General features: G+C 52.7%; 1 protein-coding gene across 1 annotated transcript; it reads left to right on the top strand.

The window, feature by feature from the left end:
• LOC8059264 lies at positions 1,502 to 22,906 on the top strand. The gene is made up of 7 exons (XM_002464474.2): positions 1,502 to 1,838; positions 2,752 to 2,901; positions 3,005 to 3,217; positions 3,815 to 3,936; positions 4,146 to 4,309; positions 22,322 to 22,476; positions 22,667 to 22,906. Exons 1-7 carry the CDS (start codon positions 1,653 to 1,655, stop codon positions 22,763 to 22,765), a joined length of 1,089 nt encoding a protein of 362 aa, XP_002464519.1. The 5' UTR covers positions 1,502 to 1,652; the 3' UTR covers positions 22,766 to 22,906.

The raw sequence follows: 22,906 nt of genomic DNA on the forward strand, positions 1-22,906 counted from the left end.
TCTGGTGGGAGGAGCAAGAGCTGAGTCGCTGGTGGAGTAGAATGAAGCTCGTAGAGAAGGGATGAACGGAGGAAGGAAGAGAGCACGAGCGGCTGGGGGTGACAACGAACATGTGTCCTGGTGCAGGAGCCGTATGGGGTGGGTGAGAAAGCGAGCAGCAAAGTGGGGATAAGGAGAAGCGAGTATAGAGCAGAAGGCCAGGAGCGGATGCAGACGACTCGATCAAGTTATTCCGTGTGCGGATCTGTCCGGACGGAACAGACGCCCGTCATATATCATTACCGGAGGAGATATCTTAGCATGCGCCTTGGCAGATCTCAACAAGGTGACTATGAGAAAAAAGAGGATAACCATTGGTGACTTAGGGGGTGTTTGGGACTGCTCTGCTCTATATTTTTTTTATCTTCGCTCCACGTTTTTTAGCCAAACGGTTTCAGCTCCACGCACTCAATTTGAAGAAAAATAGAGTTGTGAGAGCACCTAAAGAGATACTTCACAAACTCCAGTTTTTTATGAAGCTGCTCCACAGTGGAGTTTATGAAGCAGTCTCAAACACCCCTTAGGCCAGCATGGCTTAGAAGGAGGGACCATGGGTTGGAAAGGAAGCTTGCGGATGACCTAGAGAGGCACATGGGCTAGGCAAGAACTTGCGTGGAGAAGCTGAGCAATGGTGATGACCATCCTCCGTCCATGAGGAGAAAAGAGAAAAATGGAGATATATAGATTGACAATAAAGCCTCACGTAACATTCAGACCTTGTTTAATTAGCCAGAATTTTTGGTTTTAGCTACTGTAACATTTTTGTTTGTATTTGATAATTTTTGTCTAATCATTAATTAATTAGACTTAAAAGATTCGTCTCGTAGATTGCAGATAAACTATGTAATTAATTTTTACTTTTATCTATATTTAATACTCTAAAGTTTGGTATAACGAATTTTGAAATTTTTAGAAACTAAACTGGACATCAGTTACCCTTAGTTTTATGTCTCCCAACCGCAATTACTTGTGAATGCCCATTTTCAGCTCAGCTCAAGTTTGACTTGATACAATCTGGTCCTATTAACAACCTCGGAAGACTCCAGCAGGCCCACTTTTAGACTTTTAGGCTTGGATTGTGGCCTTGTTTAGTTTCCAAAGGAAAAAATTTCAAGACATTGTAACATTTTTGTTTGTTTGTGGTAATTATTGTCTAACTATAGAGTAACTAGGCTAAAAAAATTTGTCTCGTTAATTCCGATCAAACTGTGTAATTAGTTTTTATTTTTGTCTATCTTTAATATTCCATACATGCGTGTAAAGATTCGATGTGATGGAAAATTTTGAAAATTTTTGAGTTTTTGTTGAAAGTAAACAAGATGTGGATAGACTCGTGGGTTCGTCGTGGCAGTAGCACAAGTCCCGCTCGCAACTCCAAACCCCTTTCCACGTCAGCCGCGGCCGTCCGCATCCTTCTCCATGCTTCCGCTGGCTTCGTCCTCGTCACGACTTGTCAGCCGCACTGGCGGTACACTCTTCTTCATCACCCGGACGCCCGGAACGGCCGCACACGGCACACGCATTGCTTGCTTGTCGTGCTGAGCCGCTCCACTCCTCTTCCCCCCGCTGCTCGCCTCTCGATTCCTTCCGCCTCATCGCGTCCGGCGAACCCCATGTCCACTGCGACCGCGGCCCTCGCCGCCGCGCGATCCCCCGCTGTCGCGCTTCTCAGCCTGCGCCGCCGCGCCCACGCGGCTGCTCCCATTCGCTTCCCCGGTCTCCGCGTCGGCTCCGGTTGCCGTCACGTAGCTATGGCTTCCGCGGCGCATGCCCGCGCCCCCACCGACCCGCTTCCCAAGGTACGACCTCGACGCAAGCACGCACGCTTTTGGTTTCTCTTTAGGGCCCAGAACGCACCGTTTTCTTTTTCTTTTTTTTTTCTGAGACAGAAGGACGCACTGTTTCCTTTTGAGAGTGTAACGCACTGTTTCCTTCTGAGAGTGGAACGCACTGTTGTTAGCTTGTTATTGTCAGAGGGACTATGATCTCAGATGTCAAATTGGCGAGGCGTTTGACATAAGTACAATCAATTTCATCGTACTGGGTCAGCACCATGGAAGGACATTGAGGGTGACTGGCGACCAAACGGGCGCTTAATCGTTTTGCATCTTCAGGGATTTTTTTTTTCGAGGAAGCACTTTTTGGACTTAATTATAGTGGCTAGCAAAATATCATGCCTCAGGTGAGGCTTTTACTTTGGATGCCTTTTAGGGTTTAGGGTTGATTTCTGACTCTCATGGGGCAGAAAAGTCAAGTAGCCGTGTGGCGAAGTTGAGGCAATGCAATTTCTGCATCTCTGCTGGGTGCACATGAATACTGACTTAGCTGAAGATGTAAATGTAGACTACAGAGTGTTGACCTACTGTAATGGTGGAACACAAAACCTGGAATAATTTCGCGATAAAAGGGCTATATAGCATGCTTTTTGCATCTGAAATCTAATTCTTATTATCAACTGCAGTATATATGATGAATACACTTAATGCATGGTTTGCTTACTCTGATGTTTATATACTGTTCAAAACAGATAGTAGATGTGGCATAGGAACAAAATATACTTATACAGCAATAAGAGAATTTCAGAATGTAAAATAATTTCACACTTGTCCTCCCACCTTTATGTATACCTTTTGTTTTGTCCTGTGTGATTTATGTTTTTTCCCCCAAATTTATGAGGGGAATTGAGTGACTCTTAATTTCCTTGTATTTCAGGGTGCTGATTCATTTTTCCGGGCAGTGATCTCGAACATGGAAAAGGTTTATTTGAGCAGGAATCCTACAGCCAAAACCATTCTAGAGCTTGTACGATCTTATGATGGTGATCACATTTGTTATGACCACCTTGCTTTCCGGACATTTGGGGTGAGCACTAGCATAAATTCAGTTATATGTGTTACATAGTGTCAAATCTTGATGTATTGATGACTGTAAAGATAAGCAATATTTTTATCTGTTGCAATTGCAGGTCAATGGTTATGGTATAAACTCACTTTCTGAATTTTTCACTGATTTTGGTTATGTACCTCGCGAAGAACTCAGATTTCCAGCTAAAAAGCTTAGAGCACTATGGTTTTCCCCGCCCACCAATGGTGGCTACTCTGGAACTGGTACATATGGACCTTTGCCAAGGATATTCATTTCAGAACTGCTTGTGGATGAGTTGACTACTCAAAGCCAGGTAATCTGTGTCACTTGATTCGCCCATTTTTTTTGGGTGAAATGGATTACAATGAAGAATTGCGCGGTTCATTGATCAATACTTATGCTAAGGGAAGGATTTTGAAATGGATTCACATTTCACAACGACATTGCGTGTTTTAGGGGAAAAGTAGGGGTAACCAAGAAGTCAAATCTCCCATATTGATTACAGTTTTGTTTAGGACTAAAGTAACTCTATGGATTAAACGATTAAGCATGTTTCGGAAGGTTAAAATTACTTCCTGGGTTGCCATGCCTTTTGGATGTTTCTGTGCTTCAAGCTGATGGCAGTGTGGCATGTAGTGGCTCACTGCTGATTAGTCAGGCTAGGGATCTGCTCCTCCTAGGCAGGTGTTATATATTTTTTATATGCTATTAGGTGATAAGAACGTTAATCATGTATGCTAGTTTGAAAATCAGACCATAATTCAGAATTTCAGATATGCTGTCAGGCAAGGGATATGATATTGTTTTCTTATAATAACTGCAGCTAGTCTTGCTTTATTTCTTTAGACCTTTGTTCTTGCAAATTTCTTTTGGTTACCAAACAAATTCATCAGATTGTTTGTCTGTACAGGAAATTATACATAAGTACATTAAAACTTCTGGCAATGGAAATAATCATGCTGCTCTTGCAAGTACTTCTGGGGAGCTGACATGGGAAAAGCCCATCTATTCAGATTTCCAGATTTTGTCTAGGTAAAAGTTTAATGACTGTTTGAGAACTGAAGCATATGTTGTTAACACATAATTGTTTGAACAAATTAGGTCTTCATTTCAAATGATGGAAGACAGAAAGTTATCCTTTTGTTCATTTCTTCACTGGTGTTTCTGATGCTGTCTTTTGTTGTTTTGTGTCTTTACTCCATTGGTGTTTTCACTTTCTCACTCTTGTTCTTGGACACCAGTGAAAGTGAATATGCTGCATGGACTCTTGTTAATGGCTATGCACTAAATCATGCCACAATTGCCACCCATCGCCTAGAATCAGATATCAGAAATATTAATAAGTTCAACAAATTTGTGGAGGACAATGGCTTCAAGTTAAATTCAGAAGGAGGGATTCTGAAAGGTCAGCTGTTGATATCTGTCCCACCCAGATTATATTTAGTAGCTAGTGTCACCTGACATAGTACCTTTAATTTTTTATGCTCTATTTGATTACATAAATTTTGGAAATCTACTTTGCTGGGAGCATTACAAATCACTACATTTTCTGATACTTTAATTAGTAGTATAATTTGATCATATTGAAGTACCCATGTGTTTTTGGGGAAATAAGTACACATGTATCCAAACTCCAAAGTAGGTCATTAGCTCTTGCGATGTCTTGAATAATAATAAATTTTTAAGTATGTATCTGGCCCATCTATCCCATGTGTTGTTTATGTGTACACATCAAGACTAATGGAGATTGATCTTCCCACAGTCGGAGTTATGGTATTTAAACAAAATACTTAAAGCGTATGCACCTAAGTCATACTGTCACACACCTAATTCACGGGGAAGGTTTAGAGGTAGAATTGGGGGATTAGGGGGAGGAACGGCAGCCCTAGGGCTGGCCACGCCTAGAGAAAGGGAGGGAATGGCGGCAGCAGCAAGCTGCAGCCGGCCTGGCAGATGGTGGCCGGCACAGCCATGGTGGTTGGAGCAGGTGGTGGAACGGCGGGCGGCATGGATGTCAGTGGCGGCAGCTCCCGTCGCCTGCTGCGGGGAAGGGCGGTGCAGCTAGGGCGGGCATGCGTGGGAGAGGGAGATAGAGCGTTTGTTGGCACCTGCACACAAGCACCAGGTGAACAGACCCTGCTCACCTTCCCTTTCCCACTCCCCTGCTCCAAGGAAGAGGAAGAGCCCTGAGCTCCCTCACTCACTCACGCAGCACACACACACACAGTTTTCAGACTTGAACTGAAAACTGGAGAACTGAATGAGTGGCAATGAACTTGCTACTTCTTCCATTGCATTGGGCTGGTTTATATACACCAAATACATGTACCTTCTAAGGTACAGTTCTACCAACTACATACACCTAGGGTACAAGGCTGAAAACAGCCAACAACTACTCTAGTACCAGCCATACTGCTGGTGTACTTCTACTAGTACAAGTATGGCCTATTGCCTTATACTCTACAGGACCAAAGACTTGACCAGCCATGAAATGATCTGATCCACTACCATGCCTCTGTCCTGGTCAGCAAGAAGAAAGGAAGGGAGCAGCAGATTATGTCTTACAATCTTCCCCTAATCTTTGCTGCCCTCATTTGACTTCCACCATGCCAATCATCTTCCTCAGTTCCTGAAACCGAAGCTTCCCGAGTGACTTGGTGAGGATGTCAGCGAGTAGTCGACCGGTTTCGACGAACTCGATGACCAGCTGCCCTCCATCGACGCAATCACGAAGAAAGTGAAACTTCACATCAATGTGTTTGCTTCGGTCGTGGAGAACTGGGTTCTTTGCCAATGCTATGGCCGGCTGATTGTCCATCTTTAGTGCCGGTGCCTGAGCTTTACTTCCTGTCAGCTCACTCAGCAACCGCTGGAGCCACACCACCTGGCATGCTGCCGTCGCTGCCGCGACATACTCCGCTTCACAAGTGGACAGAGCCACCATTTTCTGCTTCAGTGATTGCCAGGCAACCGGCGCAGCCCCGAGGAAGACAAGCACCCCAGAGGTGCTCCTCCGTCCATCCACGTCCCCGGCCATGTCTGCATCACTGTAAGCCACCAGCTCTGCTTCCCCTGTCCTGGGTGGTGCCTCGCTGAAGACAGACAGCCGAAGCCCGCCGCGCTTGGGGAAGATGAGCCCCATCTCCACTGACCCCTGGACGTAACGCAACAAGCGCTTCACTGTCGCCCAGTGATCTTCCCGCGGATCCTTCATGAAGCGGCTCACATAGCCGACGGCGAACGCAATGTCCGGCTGGGTATGCGTGAGCCACCTCAAGCCACCGACGATGCTCCGGTACAAGGTGGCATCCACCTTCTCCGCCGTGCTCTGTTTAGAGAGCTTCACGCGCTCCTCCATCGGTGTAGCCACTGGCTTGCAGCCCACCATGCCTGCCCTTTCCAGTAGCTTGAGCGCGTACGCACGCTGTCCAAGCTTGATGGAGTCCGCCCCCTGCCTCACCTCGATCCCGAGGTAGTAAGATAGCGATCCGAGATCACTAATCTTGAATTGGCTGGCCATCTCCTCCTTGAACCGAGCGATGTCGCTCGCCCGCGCGCCGGTGATGATCAAATCATCGACGTACACCCCGATGATGAGGTGCTCCTTCCCCCGTCGTCGGGTGTACAGAGCATGCTCGCTGGCGCACCGTGTGAATCCAAGCTCCGTCATGGTGGCGTCGAGCTTGCATTCCAGGCGCGCGGAGCTTGGCGCAGTCCATACAACGCCTTCCGAAACCGCAGCACCTTCCGCTCCTGCCCCGCCTGCACGAATCCTGGTGGTTGCTTGACGAAGACCACCTCCGCCAAGTCGCCATTGAGAAAGGCAGACTTGACGTCGAGGTGGTGGACCTGCCAGTCCTTGGCCGCCGCGAGCGCAAGCAGGAGCCGCACCGACTCCATGCGCGCCACTGGCGCAAAGACCTCCTCGAAATCAACCCCTTCCCTCTGTACAAACCCGCGGGCGACGAGCCGTGCCTTGTGCTTCACGACGGCGCCCCGCTCGTCGCGCTTGACCTTATACACCCATTTGAGCCCGATCGGCCGGCATCCCGCCGGCGGATCGACAAGCTCTCAGGTGCGGTTGTCCTCAATGGACTTCATCTCCTCGAGCATTGCACGCCGCCATGCTTCATCGCGCTCCGCAGCTGCAAACGTGCCCGGCTCCTCCGTTCGGCCAGTCCTGGCACGGCTGCCTCCCCGACCACGTTGTCCACCCGCCGGAACCGCACCTCCTCCCCTTCATGGAAAGCATCCACGAAGTCTGAGACGTTGGAAGGTGGCGAGGCGTACTCGACTGTGGCCGCAGCAGGTGTCCTCTGCTCGGGCGAGCCAGGGGATTCTTCCCCGGCCAGTTCGGGCGCAACCAGGTGTCCAGTCCTGCTTGGACTGGGTGGCTCCCCTGCTGCAACCGGCGACTCGGCATCCCTCGCAGCTGCTGATTCTGGTGGCTGCTCCGCCGCTGCACCGTGGCCTTGAATCACTAGGTGTTCGACGTCGAAGAAGTCGCTGATGCCACCGCCCTCTGATGCTTCCCCCAAATCAGTCTCCTCCTCCCACCTCCAGGCAGCCGCCTCATCGAAGACGACATCTCTGGACACCATCACCTTCCCGCCAGCCGGGTCGTAGAGCCTATAGGCTTTGGACCCTTCCTCGTAGCCAAGGAACACTGCCTTGGTGCTCCTATCTTCCTGGCTTGGTGATGCGCACATGGCCAATGCAGCCGAATGTGCGCATGAACGAGACATTAGGCTTGCGCCCATGCCATGCCTCTAATGGTGTCTGCCCTCTCAGCGCCTTGGTGGGAGCCCGGTTGAGGATGAAGACGGCCGTGCTCACCGCCTCGCCCCAGAAAGCTCCCGGCATCTTCTTCGCCTTCATCATCGAACGCGCCATCCCAACGATGGTTTGGTTTCGGCGTTCCACCACGCCGTTCTGCTGAGGAGAATAGGGCGCAGTGAGATGGCGCCCCATCCCCTCCTCGGCGCAGTAGGTGGCGAATTCTATCGCCGTGAACTCGCCCCCGCGGTCTGTCCTCAGCACCTTCAACTTCTTCCCGGACTCCACCTCCACCCGCGCCTTAAAGCGCCTGATGGCGTCCGTTGCCTCGGCCTTGCTCGTTAGAAGCTGCAGCCACATGTAGCGACTGCAATCGTCTACGAGCAGGAGGAAGTACCTCCACCCGTCGTGGGTCCGGTGTGATTGGTCCGCAGAGGTCTCCATGGACCAGCTCGAGCAGCTCCTCTGCGCGACGCTTGGCTGCCTTGGGGAACGGCAGCCGCCTCTGCTTCCCCGCCAGGCAGCTGTCGCAGAGCTCGCCTGCGTGCCTGATCTCCGGTAGACCGTCCACCATCTTCCCGAGCCGGCCCAGTGCATCGAAATTGAGATGGCCGAACCGGCCATGCCACAACCATGGCTTCTCTGTGCACGCTGCTGCTAGGCACACTGGTTGCTCGATCTTCAAATCAAGGAGGTAAAGTCGGTTTCGTGATCGCTTTACCTTCGCCACGAGTCGCCCGTCCTGGTCCCTGATCCGGAGCACGCCGCCGCGGATGAGCACCTCCGCGCCGTGCTCGTCTAGTTGACCCAAGCTGACGATGCTCGACCGAAGTTCGGGGATGTAGTAAACCTCCGAGAGCGCTCGGTGTTCCCCGTTCTTGCACCTGAACAACACCGTCCCTCGTCCGCGAATCTCCACCCGAGAGCCGTCCCCGAACCGGACGCTCCCGGCATGCTTCTCGTCCAGCTCGGAGAAGGCGGCGCGGCAACCGGTCATGTGATTGCTTGCGCCGGAATCCAAGTACCACCGTTGCTCGGACTCATCTCCGGCGACTCCAAGATGGACTTGCGCTCGCGGCTCATCAAAGTGATGGATAGCCAGCGGCGCAAAACTATGCTCCGCCTCCAACACTTGATCTCCGCCACTCTGCTCCGCGCAGTACACCCTCATCAGGAGTGCGTGATCGCCGTCACTGTCGTCCTGAGCCAGGTGCGCCTCATCCTTCTCCTTGCGCTCCGGGCACTCCCGCGCCCAGTGCCCAACCTTGCCGCACTTGCGGCAGGCGTTCGGGTCGGAGAACTTCTTCTTCCCCTTCTTCTTGTCAGCCGGCCCCTTGCTCTGCTGCTTACCGCCGCCGCGATCGCCGCCACCACGGCTAGAGCCTTCCCCGGACCGCCGCTTGTCCTTCATGCGTGCTGACCACTCTTCCTTGGTTAGCAGAAGCTTGGGCTTCTCCTTCTCTGGCGCCGGTGTGGTGCGACTCTCTGCTACCCGCAGCCGCCCGGCCACGTCCTCCAGAGACAGCGTGGAGATGTCCAGCATGGTCTCGATGGACATGGCGAGCTGCGAGTATCTTGCCGGCACGGTGCAAACAACTTGGTGTTGAGGTCCTCATCGTCCACCTTCTTGCTGTAGGTGGCCAGCTGCGTGGCCAGAGATTGGAGGCGAAGGGTGAAGTCCTCCACCGACTCCCCGGACTTGAACTTGATGTCGTTGAGCTCCCTGCGCAGCTGCTGAATCCTCTCCCTCTTGGCTCGATCCGAGCCAATGCGCAGGGACTCCAGCATCTCCCAGGCCTGCTTCGCGGTCTCCTTGGCGCCCAGCGCCTCGTGGTACTCCGCCGGCGTCGAGGCCATGAGCGCCTCCATGATCCCCACCTGGGCATCCTCGCTCCGATCGTCCTCCTCGATCGGCCGCCACCACTTCCGCGCGCGCAGCTTCCACTTCATCTGTGTCGCCCACTCACCGTAGTTGGTGCGGGTGAGCATGGGCCAGGAGCCGCTCCCGCCGAACTCCTTCACCACGCGCACCTCGACCTGCGGTGGCGCCGGCTGGAGCTGGCGCTCAGCGCCCTCCCCTCCGCCGTTCCGGGCCGCACTGTCCGCCATTGTCGGTCGATGGACCTAGCACACGGCTTGTACGGCTTTGATACCACTTGTTGGCACCTGCACACAAGCACCAGGTGAACAGACCCTGCTCACCTTCCCTTTCCCACTCCCCTGCTCCAAGGAAGAGGAAGAGCCCTGAGCTCCCTCACTCACTCACGCAGCACACACACACAGTTTTCAGACTTGAACTGAAAACTGGAGAACTGAATGAGTGGCAATGAACTTGCTACTTCTTCCATTGCATTGGGCTGGTTTATATACACCAAATACATGTACCTTCTAAGGTACAGTTCTACCAACTACATACACCTAGGGTACAAGGCTGAAAACAGCCAACAACTACTCTAGTACCAGCCATACTGCTGGTGTACTTCTACTAGTACAAGTATGGCCTATTGCCTTATACTCTACAGGACCAAAGACTTGACCAGCCATGAAATGATCTGATCCACTACCATGCCTCTGTCCTGGTCAGCAAGAAGAAAGGAAGGGGGCAGCAGATTATGTCTTACAGCGTTTTACCCCAAACTATTCTTGCTTAATTCCAAAAGATACATCTCCCTTTATATTTATAGGGAGGACTTTACTCGACTTGACTAACAAGTAATCCTAGCTTCTAGACTCTTCCTAATCCTAAACATAGCTGGGTCTTGCAACGTGCTACTGTTCACGTTGGGCCCAATTGGCCCGACTTGGGCCCCACACCTCCGTAGCCCGTCATGGCTATGTTGGCCCATGACACATACATTACCATGTTACATTGACCCGAATCATGGGAAAATAAATGTCTTCATTAGTTTTGATGTGTGCATTTATACGATGTATGGTCCAGTATGGGCCTAGAATAGATTGGCCTGATACGTACTTAACAGCTGATGGTCAATACCACCTTCTTGCAAACATTTAGCATTCGCCTAGAGCTATTTACTATATACTACTCATAGCAGTTCAAAAAACAACAGCTAAGGCACTAACACACAGGTTGGGTTCCTCCCACCAACTCGCTCAATATAACTGCTTCTAATATGACACCAAATTTCTTTGATTATGTAAGAAAAATCTAAAAGGCTGAAAATTGGAGCATTTTTGCTGGAAAACAAACAGTCTGCCTACCCCCCCAACCCTGTGAGACGATGTATGAGCTTCCCTCTTGATTTTGCTGGTTCTGGTTTTTTGAATCCTTTTCTTTTTTTGTCTCAAACATGCAAGAGGAATGCACATCATTATATTAAAAGGAGAAAAAGAAAACCAACAACCCAAGTGGACCAATGCAATATAAAGCAGGAAGAGACCACAACAGAAAACTCACACACCCAAACTCACAAACCCCTGAAAGCTAACTAAAACATTGAATTCATCATCAACAGAGAGAGGTACCAGGGTCAAGGCCCCGAGTCGGCTCCGAGGATAAGCGCAGTTGAGAGGCTGTAATCACCACTGTTTATAGGCCCGTATGTTAGAGAACTGTGATTCATTGCTTAGGCAAACCCTAACCAGGGTGGCCATATAGTTAGGAATACATGGGCCTCATGGGCCTAGCCACATGGGCCTGCATTACACATACTCTAACACCCCCCCGCAGTCTGAACTTTCGGCGCAGCGGAGTTTGCAGACTGAACACGAAAAGGAGTACAACACACGGGCCCCCCCACAGACGCAACTAGCCACTGGTGATGTTGAGGCTGGAGCGGAACTCGGTGAAGGTCGAGGACGGGAGACCCTTGGTGAAGATGTCGGCGAACTGGGAGGTGGTCGGGACGTGGAGGACCCGAACATCGCCGACAGCGACCCGGTCCCGGACGAAGTGTAGATCGATCTCCACATGCTTGGTCCTCTGGTGCTGGACAGGGTTGGTGGAGAGGTACACCGCACTGACGTTGTCGCAGTAGACCAGTGCGCTCCGGGAGAGAGGGCTGTGGAGCTCGGCGAGGAGCTGCCGGAGCCGGGAAGCCTCAGCCACGCCGTTGGCGACAGCGCGGTACTCCGCCTCGGCACTGGAGCGGGAGACGACCGGCTGGCGCTTGGACGACCAAGACACCAGGTTGCCGCCTAAGAAGACGGCATAGCCGAAGGTGGAGCAGCGGGTGTCCGGACACCCGGCCCAGTCGGCGTCAGTGTAGACGACGAGCTCGGTGGAGGACGACCGTCGGTGAAGGAGGAGACCGAAATCGATGGTGCCGCGGAGGTAGCGAAGGATCCGCTTGAGAGCGGTGAGGTGTGGCTCCCGGGATCATGCATATGGAGGCAGATCTGCTGAACTGCATAGGTGATATCCGGCCGGGTGAAGGTGAGGTACTGAAGTGCCCCGGCAAGACTCTGATATGCAGTGGGATCTGTCACTGGTGTACCCTCAGCCTCCAAGATCTTGCCCTGTGTGTCAACTGGAGTGGAGCAGGGCTTGCAGTCAGTCATCCCAGCTCTCTCCAGGATATCAAGAGTGTACTGCCGCGGGTGAAGGAGTAATCCAGCAGGGTGAGGCTCAACAGTAACCCCGAGGAAGTGATGTAGTGCACCCAGATCCTTCATAGCAAACTCCTGCTGAAGAGAGGCGATGATCCGCCGAAGGAGTGACTCAGTGGAGGCTGTGAGGACAATGTCATCAACATGGAGCAGCAGATATGCAGTCTCAGCCCCATGGTGATAGATGAACAGAGAGGTATCTGACTTAGCCTCCACAAACCCCAGAGTCAGTAGAAAAGCAGCAAACCGATGGTTCCACGCCCGGGGGGCCTGCTTGAGGCCGTAGAGAGACTTGTTGAGCCGACACACCATGTCGGGACGAGAAGAGTCAACAAACCCCGCCGGCTGACTGCAGTAGACTGTCTCAGTAAGAACGCCATGTAGGAAGGCATTCTTGATGTCCAGCTGATGCACGGGCCACCCGCGTGTGAGAGCTAGCGAGAGCACCGTGCGGACAGTGGCCGGCTTCACCACCGGGCTGAAGGTCTCGTCGTAGTCGACACCGGGCCGCTGAGTGAAGCCTCGGAGAACCCAGCGAGCCTTGTACCGCTCAAGGGTGCCGTCAGCCCGGCGCTTGTGGGTCCAGATCCACTTGCCGGTGACGATGTTGGAGCCCGGGGGATGAGAGACCAGATCCCACGTCTGGTTGGCGAGGAGGGCCGCGTACTCCTCTTCCATCGCTCGGCGCCAGTGAGGGTCCAGCAAGGCCTCGCGGACGGAAGAGGGTACCGGTGAGACCTGCGAGTCCCCGGGCATCGCCGCAAGAGCCCGGGGCTGTAGGGTCCCAGCCGCGTGTCGCGTCACCATCGGGTGAACATGACGCGGGTGTCGGTGAAGGAGCGGAGGGTGGTACACTGGCGTCGCGACCCGGGAAGCTGGGTGCCTCGGCGGCGGGGTCGGTGTCGCCAGCGGGGAAGACGTCGTCAGTGGCGCAGGTGAACCCGGCGAAGAGGGGGCCACCGGCGCCAGCCGGGCACGTCGCTGGTAGACGCGCACCGGCTGGGCAAAACGTGCCGGTGGGGCCGGAGTTGGAGACGCCGACCCGGGACCCACGCCGGGAGCACGCCGCTGGTAGACACGCACCGGCTGGGCGAAGCGTGCCGGTGGGGCCAGTGTCGGAGGTGCCGACCCGGGACCCGCGTCAGGCGCAGGGGCCGGGTCGGAAGGGGACCCCTCGGGACCCGGGCAGGGTAGAGGCCCCCAGGTGTCACGGGCGACAGGCGACGTAGCAGTACCTGCAGGAAACACTAGCAAAGGTGGCTCGACCACCGGGTCAGTAGGAAACACAGAGGAGAGGTCAAGCTCCGAGGTGGAACCGGGAGTGGTAGTGGTGGAAAAGGGAAAGATCGACTCATTGAACACCACATGGCGAGATATGAGGACTCGACGAGAGGTAAGGTCGTAGCATCGGTACCCCTTGTGATCCGGGGAGTACCCAAGGAAGACACAGAGAGTCGAACGAGGAGCCAGCTTGTGAGGAGCGGTGGCGGTGGTGTTGGGGTAACACGCACACCCAAAGACTCGAAGGTGATCATAGCGAGGAGGGGTACCAAAGAGAGCGTGGTGTGGTGTGGGAGCTGGACAAGCAGCGGAAGGAAGGCGGTTAAGGAGGTAAGTGGAAGTGTGCAAGCTCTCGGCCCAGAAGCGAGCAGGAAGAGAGGCCTGGAGCAGGAGAGTGCGCACGGTGTCGTTGGTGGTGCGAATCATGCGCTCAGCCTTGCCGTTTTGAGAGGAGGTATATGGGCAAGACATGCGTAACTGGACACCGTGAGAGAGAAAGAAGGCACGGGAGGTGGAGTTGTCGAACTCCCGACCATTGTCACACTGGACAGCCTTGACAGTGAGGCCGAACTATGTGGACACCCAAGCGAAAAAGTGGACAAGCGCGGGGAAAGCATCAGACTTTGCACGTAAAGGAAAAGTCCAGGAATAATGAGAATAATCATCCACCACCACAAGATAGTACTTGTATCCAGAAATACTGATGACAGGAGAGGTCCATAAGTCACAATGTACAAGGTCAAAAATGCGGGCCGCATGAGAAGAAGAACTAGAAAAAGGAAGACGAACATGACGGCCCAGTTGGCACGCATGACACAAATGCTCATCGTGAGCCCGAGTACATCGAATATCGGAACTACGACTAAGCTGCATCAAAGCATCACGTCCAGGGTGGCCGAGACGCCGGTGCCAAGTAGTGGAGGTAGTGGTGGCGAAGGCAGCTGACAAAACTGGCGAAGGAGGCGAGGCAGATGCCGGAAAGCGAAGAGTGTAAAGGGGCCCCGTGCTGTCACATCGGAGCAGAGGACGCCGGGAAGCCAAATCCTTCACAGTAAGACCAGAAGAGTCAAACTTCACAGAACAAGAATTGTCAGCTGTAGAATGACGAATAGAAAGAAGATTGTGAACCATAGAAGGAGCAACAAGAACATCAGGAAGACGAAAGGAACCATGGGGGCCGGCGGCACCCACAGAGGTGACAGGAAGACAAGACCCATTAGCGACCATAATGGACGAAGGGAGAGATGGAGAAGGAGGGTGAACAGAAGAAAGTATACCGGGGTTAGGAGTGGTGTGGTAAGTAGCCCCAAAGTCGGTGACCCACTCCGGCCCAACTGGAGGTGTCAGGGCCATGGTGCTGAAGGAGTGCGCCAAGGCCGCCTAGTCCCAGCCGGCAGACCCGGGCAAGGTCGCGGGTGAAGTAGCCCACGAGGACGCGGGGAACGGGGCCGCCTACGGGGTCACTGAGGGGAATCCCGGGGGGGCACCCACGAGCATGGCCGCCGGCGGGCGAGGCTCGCCACCGGAAGCCTGGAACGGCCACATGGAGATGCGCCCTGACCATGGGTTGTGGAAGGATGGCCAGGGTGCACCCCGTGGAGGTGGCTGCGTCGTGTTGCCCCCACGACCTGCTCCACGTCCCCCACCACGGCGACGGCGGCCGCCACGCCCCCCCCACCCCCGCTCGGCCCGGGGGAAGAGGACCAAGAAGTGACGACTGTGGTGGTGTGGCGGGACGGGGCGGAGTGGCAGCGAGAGCAGTCGAGGAGGATGAGGAACCCGACGTGGAGGTCGAGGGCACCTGAACTCCCTGCTGTAGCTCCTCCATGACGAGGTCGTCACAGATCTGCAGGAAGGTGGGGAAAGGCCGCTGACGAGTGATCCACGTCCGAAGGTGAGAGTAGCGATCGCTGAGCCCGTGGAGGACGTTGAGGACCAGGGTACGGTCCTCCACGGGCCAGCCCAGATCGCCGAGGGAGTCCACCATGCCCTTCATCTGACGACAGAACTCGCTGACAGAGAGGTCGCCCTGGACGAACGTCCGGAAGCTCGCATCGAGGCGCAGAGCCCGGGCCTCGGCATTGCCCAGAAACTGGCCCTCGAGCGCCAGCCAGGCCCCGCGAGCGGTCGGGGTGTTGCGGACGAGGTCGTGGAGGTCCAGGGAGATCGTCCCCTGGATCCAGGAGAGGACGATGCTGTCGAGGCGCAGCCACGAGGCGGTCTGCGCCACGCCCACGGTGTCGAGGAGGACGTGGTCGTCGAGGGCGTAGCGGCGGAGGGTGAGGAGAACTAGGTCCCGCCACCGGGCGTAGGAAGGCGACTCCGGCTCGAGGACAACCGGGACCAGGAGCCGGATGTTCTGGACCCCTCCAGCCTGGTAGTGAAGCTGGGTCACGAGTGGGTCGGCCGGGTCGTGCCAGATGACCGCGGTGTGAGACCCGCGGGGACCGGCCGATCCCGAGGACGTGGCCCCACCGTCGGGCGAGGCAGGTAGGCCGAGGAGCTGCTCCGCGTCGGCGATCTGACGAGCCAAGGCATCAGCTGCATCACGTTCGCGCTCCCAGGCGATGGTGGCCTCACGCACGCGGGCCATGCCCTCCGCAGCAGCAGCCCGAGCTGCGACGAGGGCGGCAGCGACGGCGGAGCGGGACGTGGGCGGGGGCAGAGTGGGAAAGGCAGCACCAGGCCAAGCGGCGGCTGCCTGGAGCAGATTGCCTGCGCCCACGGCCTCCCTGGGCAGAGCAGGCGCGGTCAGGAGGGAGCCGCGCACGCCCACTGCCAGTCCAGGTGCGGGAGGCGCCCGTCCGGGCAGATCAGGCGCAGCCAGAGTCCTTCCGCCCAGCTCCAGTGTAGGAGGCGCCCTTGCGGGCAGAGATGGCGCAGGAGGAGGTAGAGAAGGCGACGCCAGGGGCATCCCGAGGCCAGCCGCGGCGGCGGTGGCGGCGGCGCGGGCGTAGGCGGCAGCGGCGGCGGGATCCTCGACGGGCGCGCCCTGGAGAAGGCCGTCCTCGGCTCCCCCAGCGGCGGCGGCGCCGGCTCCTGGCGCGGCACCCGCCGGTGCGTCCGCGGCGGGGTCGCCCGCGGCCAGGGCGGCGGCGGCGCCCGCGGGCATGGAGGAGGCGGCGCTGGCGGATCCTGGTCTGGGAGCGACCGTACTCTGTGCCCACGTCGAGGTAGGGAGGGAGGGGAAGTGATGGAAGTAAGAGGAAGGAGGAGGAGGTGGCCAGCCGGCCATGGCTGCCGCCGGCGGCGCTCCTGGAGAAGAGGGAGCAGGAAAGAGAAACCCTAGCCTACTGATACCATGTTAGAGAACTGTGATTCATTGCTTAGGCAAACCCTAACCAGGGTGGCCATATAGTTAGGAATACATGGGCCTCATGGGCCTAGCCACATGGGCCTGCATTACACATACTCTAACACCGTAGTCTAAAAAAACTGACAATCTATGGAGTTGGCATGTACTTGGCCCAGGTTCTACATTTAATATAATGACATGCAGCTCTCCTGCAGTCCTGCATGTTGAGAGATAAAAAGAATCAACAGAGGGTGTGACCATTTTTACGATCGCAAAGGCTTCAATGCCATAAGCTACGAAGCCCTTTTATGCCAGCGAAGCACCATAGTTTGTCTTATCTTGAATATTGTGCAAAATAGAAGTATAGAACTTATGGTTTGGAGAAATGTCATCAGCACATTCCTATGTTTCCACAGGATGTCAGGAGGTTATCTCATTAGCTTGATCACATAATGGGCACTATTCAGGATGATCAAGTCCTTGGTGTGCCAATTTGTCAGCTGTCCAGCAGCAATTCAAGGGTAACCAAATGAAAAATTTGCATCTTGGAGGCGTTCAGGATTTCCAAACTTCCTTCCAAGGCTCAAACTCCACCACGCCAGTGAAGAAATGTGCATAGGTCGATGTGCAAGAAAAATCACTATCCAGTGGTGTTGATCCTCAATTTCAGGATTGAGCTGCACATCACTCATTAAGTCCAAAACATGGAGGTACTCCAGCAGTGCCTCAGTAGATATACTTTATGACCTCAAACCCAACAGTTAATAGTTAAAGCCTCCTGGACTGTCCTGTTATTAGCAAACTGCTTTGGAACCAAAGTCACCAAAGAGGGTCACTTAAGGTTGATCATGTAGCCATCGCCCTGTCCAAAAGAGCATTCTCTTGTCATTGCCTACAACAATATATTTTTTCTCGAACTACACAGGAGAGCTGCGCGTCATTTCATTAAGAAGTGAACAAATACAAAAGATTAGGGGAGAACCCCCAATCCTCACACACCAACACACCCACCAAAACAGTAAACAAAAAATTGCCAACAAAAAAAATGCAGACTTGACCGATAGTCATGGCGCCTAAGTGCCCAGCACCAGTGACCTAGTGAGGAGCTCCTGGAGCTTTGAGGCCCCAGCCATACACCACAAGGAGCTCTCATTTGCCACTGTTTGGAGTAGTATCTGGATGCTTGGACGTGCTCCTTCAAACACACAGGAGTTGCGGTGCTTCCAAACCTCCCAAGCCACAAGTATGGTGAGATAGTTCAAACCTTCCCGCATATCTTCTGGCACAGTCCGAATGGTGTTGCACCACCAGGACGAGAAACTAGAGGACTCAGCCGTGGGCAAGTCGACGACCAGTTTTTTTTTTCGAGAACATGCCAAGGCATGTATTTCATTAAGCAGAAAGAGAATCCGCACACCCCACAGTAATCCGTAGATTACCGAAAGAAAGCCCTACGTCTACTGCCAAAATACAGGATCAGAGATTACATAGAGACAGATTTTGCTTCAAAGAGAGACATGGCGCGCACTTAGTCCTGAAGACGGCGACACAACAGAACCAAAAGGCGTCGAAACCCAGCCGTGATCCACAAGTCAGCCTCAGCGATGATCGCCTGGAAAAGCTGCGCAGGCGAACGAGGGATCCCTCCAAAGGTTCTTGCGTTACGCTCTTTCCACAAGAACCAGCCGACTAGGAAGAAAAGCGAGTCAAAGGCGCGTCTTATCACCTTGGGCAGCCACTTTCTGGAGTCAATCCACCAGTACATCACCCTTCGCTCGTGGACAACGATTAACCCCTGCATATTGAATGCCGCGAGGCAGAGATGCCAGACTTCGCGACTGTAGCCGCAGCCAAGCAGCAGGTGGTCCATCATCTCATCCTCTTGATCGCAGAGAACACATTTGCAGTCGTCCTGCAATCCATGACGCCATCGCCTATGCGCTGTCCAACATTTTCCATGCATCACTAGCCAGAAGAACATCCGAACGCGTGGGGGCGCCGATGTTTTCCAAAGCTGGCATGCTCCCACCGGCCGAGAGCAGCCAATGAACATTGCACCGTAAGCAGATGACGCCGAGTAAGCCTGATCGGCGCTCAGCCTCCACGAGAAAGTATCAGGGACACCAAGAGTGAGCTGAATTTGTTTGATGGCGTTGCTGAGGTTGACGAACTCCGCGATGAGGCGCACCGTTCGCGACCCCGTAACGTGGTGTACCCATCTGGAGTTCTGGAGCGCCTCAGCCACTGTGACTCCATGTCTTCGCCTAGGCACAACACAGAAAACAGCCGGTGCCAGGGAGCGGATGCAAGTCCCCTGGATCCAGTTGTCCACCCAGAACAATGTGGAGCAACCATCCCCAGTACAGCCACTGTTGCTGCCTTGAAGAACTCCACAGTCGCCTTTTCTTCTTTGTTAGGGAGCCCAAGCCACGGACGCTGCAAGTCGGTACGTCGGAGCCACGGCCATCTCAAGCGCAGTGCAAGACCCGCACGTTGTAGGTCGACGACACCAAGTCCACCCAGCTCGGAAGGACGGCATACCGCCGGCCATGCCACCCTGCATCGGCCACCAGAGGCGGTCGCAGTGCCAGTCCAGATAAATCCACGGTGTAGCTTGTCGATTCTCTTGAGCGCCCACTGAGAGAGGCAAACTGCGATGGCCGTGTGCACAGGTATTGCCGAGAGCGTGCTTTTGACCAGCGCCGTCCGGCCTGCAATGTTTAGCAGGTTGCCTTTCCACCGCGGAATGCGTGAGGCAACAGCATCAATGAGTCCCTGCTCATCCCCCCGCCTGAGTCTGAAGATAGACAACGGGATGCCCAGGTAGCGGCAAGGGAAACTCTCCACTCGGCACGCCAGAATGTCGTGGATTCTCGCAATGTCGTCATCCTCACAATGCAGAGGCGTTGCGATGCTCTTCTCCAAATTTGCAAAGAGCCCGGACGCCTGACCAAAAATGTCCAAGGCCGTCCGAAGGACCAAGAGGTCTAGTTCCAGAGGCGCCACAAAGAGAACCACGTCGTCAGCATACAAGCTGATGCGCTGTCCTGGTCCAAGCACGCCCAGCTCAAAAGCAGCTCATGATTGTGCAGCCAATTAATCAGATGGTTGAACACCTCCATGACAAGCACGAAAAGCATCGGTGACAGCGGGTCGCCTTGTCTGAGGCCCCTGGCGTGACAAATGCGTCTCCCCGGCGACCCGTTCAGGAGGATTTTGGTACTGGCCGTGCACAGGATGGCCGCCATCCAGTCCCTCCATCTAGCGCCAAAGCCCATCTGCTGCAGCACCTCGAGCAAGAACGGTCACGAGACAAAGTCAAAAGCCTTGGCGATATCAATTTTCAACATGATCGAAGGCACCCGTGCCCTGTGCAGCGCCTTGCAAGAAAGTAGGACGGCGCGGAAGTTATCCTGGCCGACCACCATGTTGAGATATTGGAAAAGGAAGAACCAAATCTGACGAGTGAACACGCATGATAGAAGAAGGTGCTGGGCTGTTTCCTGTGCCTGGTCACACAGAGGACAGGCGTCTGGGTGTTGCAGCCCACGCTTGGCCAGGCGATCCGCCGTCCAGATCCTTCCTTTCAAAGCCAAACAAATGAAGAATTTGCAGCGTAGAGGTGTCCAGCTCCACCAGATTCTTCGCCATGCTGGAAATTTTATGGAACCAACAAAGAAGGCCTCGTAAGCGGACTTGCTGCTATATGTACCAGTTTGGGTCAACTTCGAAAATGATCCTGAGCTTCCTGCTGCAAGACCACTCTTTCCAAAAAGTCCCAAATCCTAAAACAGTGCCTACAACAATATCACAGGATTGCCAAATGTTGCCGAGGTGTTGGGATGCACCTTTATCTTTTCCTGACCATGGTTGGTCTGGCTGGGTTTTCTTCAACCATAACCACCCTCATATGTATGCTTCAGTTGTGTAAATAGTCCAAAGATTAAGTGTCCTTGCGCCCCAAGTTTTTGCATTGGTCTCAAAAAGAAGAGCTAGCTGGAGGACTATACATGAGGCCCTCTCAAATAATTTGTGGATCTCTGATATCCAATGTGCTCTAATTGTGGGAGTCATATCAGAATTTCTATCTCTATGGGATTTGATCTTGCAGCCTGGAGTCACAGATTATCATATCTGGCGACTGGCGTTTATCTTCAAATGGCCAATATTCAGCAAGGTTGGCTTACAAAAATCTCTTCCAGGGATAGTTCTTTTCGGCCTTATACTAGAATTTGGAGAACCTGGGCTCCAGGAAAATGTAAATTCTTTTTATGGTTGGTAGCTCATGATCAGTGGGCTTCCTCATCCTGATAGATGTCCTCACTGTGATCAAGCTGAAGAATCTATCAACCACTTGCTCCTGCTTTGTGTTTTTGCAAGATAATTGTGGTTCAAACTTCTACAAAGAGTCGGCCTGCAGTTCCTTGCCCTGCAGATTGATGAGGAGTTCTTTGATGATTGGTGGGAAAGAATCAATTTGAATGCTGGGTACCAGTTACAGAAAGGCCTCAACCCCCTTGTCATCCTTGGCACTTGGACCTTCATCGTAATAAGTGTGTGTTTGATGGAGTTTCTCCAAAGCTTGGCTAGAGCCTTACTGCTCGCTAGAGAGGAATTATTTTTGGGGGGTTTGGCCTGGGCTAGAGGTATGTCCTACCTAGGGATGGCAATGGGTAATTACCCGCTGGGTATGTGTTACCCATACCCTTACCCATGAAAAAATATTTTACCCGTTAATTTACCCATACTTGCGCACGGGTAAAAGTTTTTTACCATACCCTTACCCATGCGGGTAACGGGTAACCCATGGGTATCTTTATCCATGATTTTAAGAATATTGGCTACGAAAAAATACATGTTTTAATATATCAGGCTCCCAAATTTAGCCAAAATATCATAAATCATAAATAAACTCTTCAAATATACAAGCTATATGAACACACAATCAAATGATCTAATGGATAAATCCATCATTACTAGATAACAAGTCATAAAATCTACAAGTTCCATGATTCTAGTATAGTTTATCGGGTTTAATTTACCCATGGGTTAACGGGTATGGACAATGCAGTCCCATACCCTCGTTTTTCCCATTATCTTACCCATGGGTATAAAAAATAGCCATACCCTTACCCTAATGAGGTAATTACCCATCGGGTTTCGGGTAAAAACTGCCATCTTTAGTCCTACCTGCTCGCCCTTGTGCCGGTGTAGTGTATTTGCTTTAGTTGGGTCGTTTCATCTTTTGTCACAGGTGAGTCAGATTGTTAGTAGCATGGCTTTGTGTTGTTTGTGTGTGTTTGTAAGGACTTTTCCCTTTTTTTCTTCTCAATACAATGATACAAAGCTTTCCTGTGTGTTCGAGAAAAAAATGTGTATAAGCATATCTTAAAAATTTACTGCATGAAGTATACAAGTTCTTTTTATTGTTATTCCACATATTGTAGAGAAGCTAATTTGCATGTTTTTTTTTCTGTCTATGTTTATGATCAATAGTGAGTCCTGATGGTCTCCTTCAGCAAAGTTCAACAGTAGCTGATTCATCATTGTTTACATTTGCTGATGGAATAACTGAATCTATTCCTCGATCTTACATTGAATTTGCTGAACGTCTCCTGCTACCACAGTTCAAAGATTTGCAAGATGAAGAGGTTTGCATCATTTTCTCACTGATTCACACTGCTCTTGTACATGACACTAACATTGAAAAGCATGGCTTAGAATTTTGTATGACACTAACAGTATGATTCCCTGAAGACCTGTTGTGCTTTATTCAATTACTCTTTACCTGCATCAGATGCCTTATCTGGTACTCAATATTCCCCTTTGTAATTTCTGCAGGTGAAAGAATACCACAGGCGTGATGGTTTTGAGGTGGGCAATGCGGACAAGATATTCGAAAGTACATCGAGGGATCAGCTGACAAGGACATCTGCATAAACAGTGAACTCTAGATCTATTGTGCAAATGACCCAATGTGCCTCTTGGAAGTGTGTTGGAGGCATGTATTGTGAAATGATTGTACCTACTTGAGTGAAATAAAACATGAGAATCAATAAAAAGTAACTGTTTTTTATTCTA

This window comes from Sorghum bicolor, chromosome 1 (genome assembly GCF_000003195.3).
Source record: "Sorghum bicolor cultivar BTx623 chromosome 1, Sorghum_bicolor_NCBIv3, whole genome shotgun sequence".
In the NCBI taxonomy this organism is placed as follows: Eukaryota; Viridiplantae; Streptophyta; class Magnoliopsida; order Poales; family Poaceae; genus Sorghum; species Sorghum bicolor.

What these genes read in the sequence shown, in the direction of transcription:
- LOC8059264 (XM_002464474.2), top strand. Translation starts at nt 1,653, where the DNA reads ATGTCCACTGCGACCGCGGCCCTCGCCGCCGCGCGATCCCCCGCTGTC. An exon ending in AGTTGACTACTCAAAGCCAG is followed by an intron (nt 3,218 to 3,814) that starts GTAATCTGTGTC and finishes TTGTCTGTACAG; the next exon opens with GAAATTATACATAAGTACAT. An exon ending in AGAAGGAGGGATTCTGAAAG is followed by an intron (nt 4,310 to 22,321) that starts GTCAGCTGTTGA and finishes TATGATCAATAG; the next exon opens with TGAGTCCTGATGGTCTCCTT.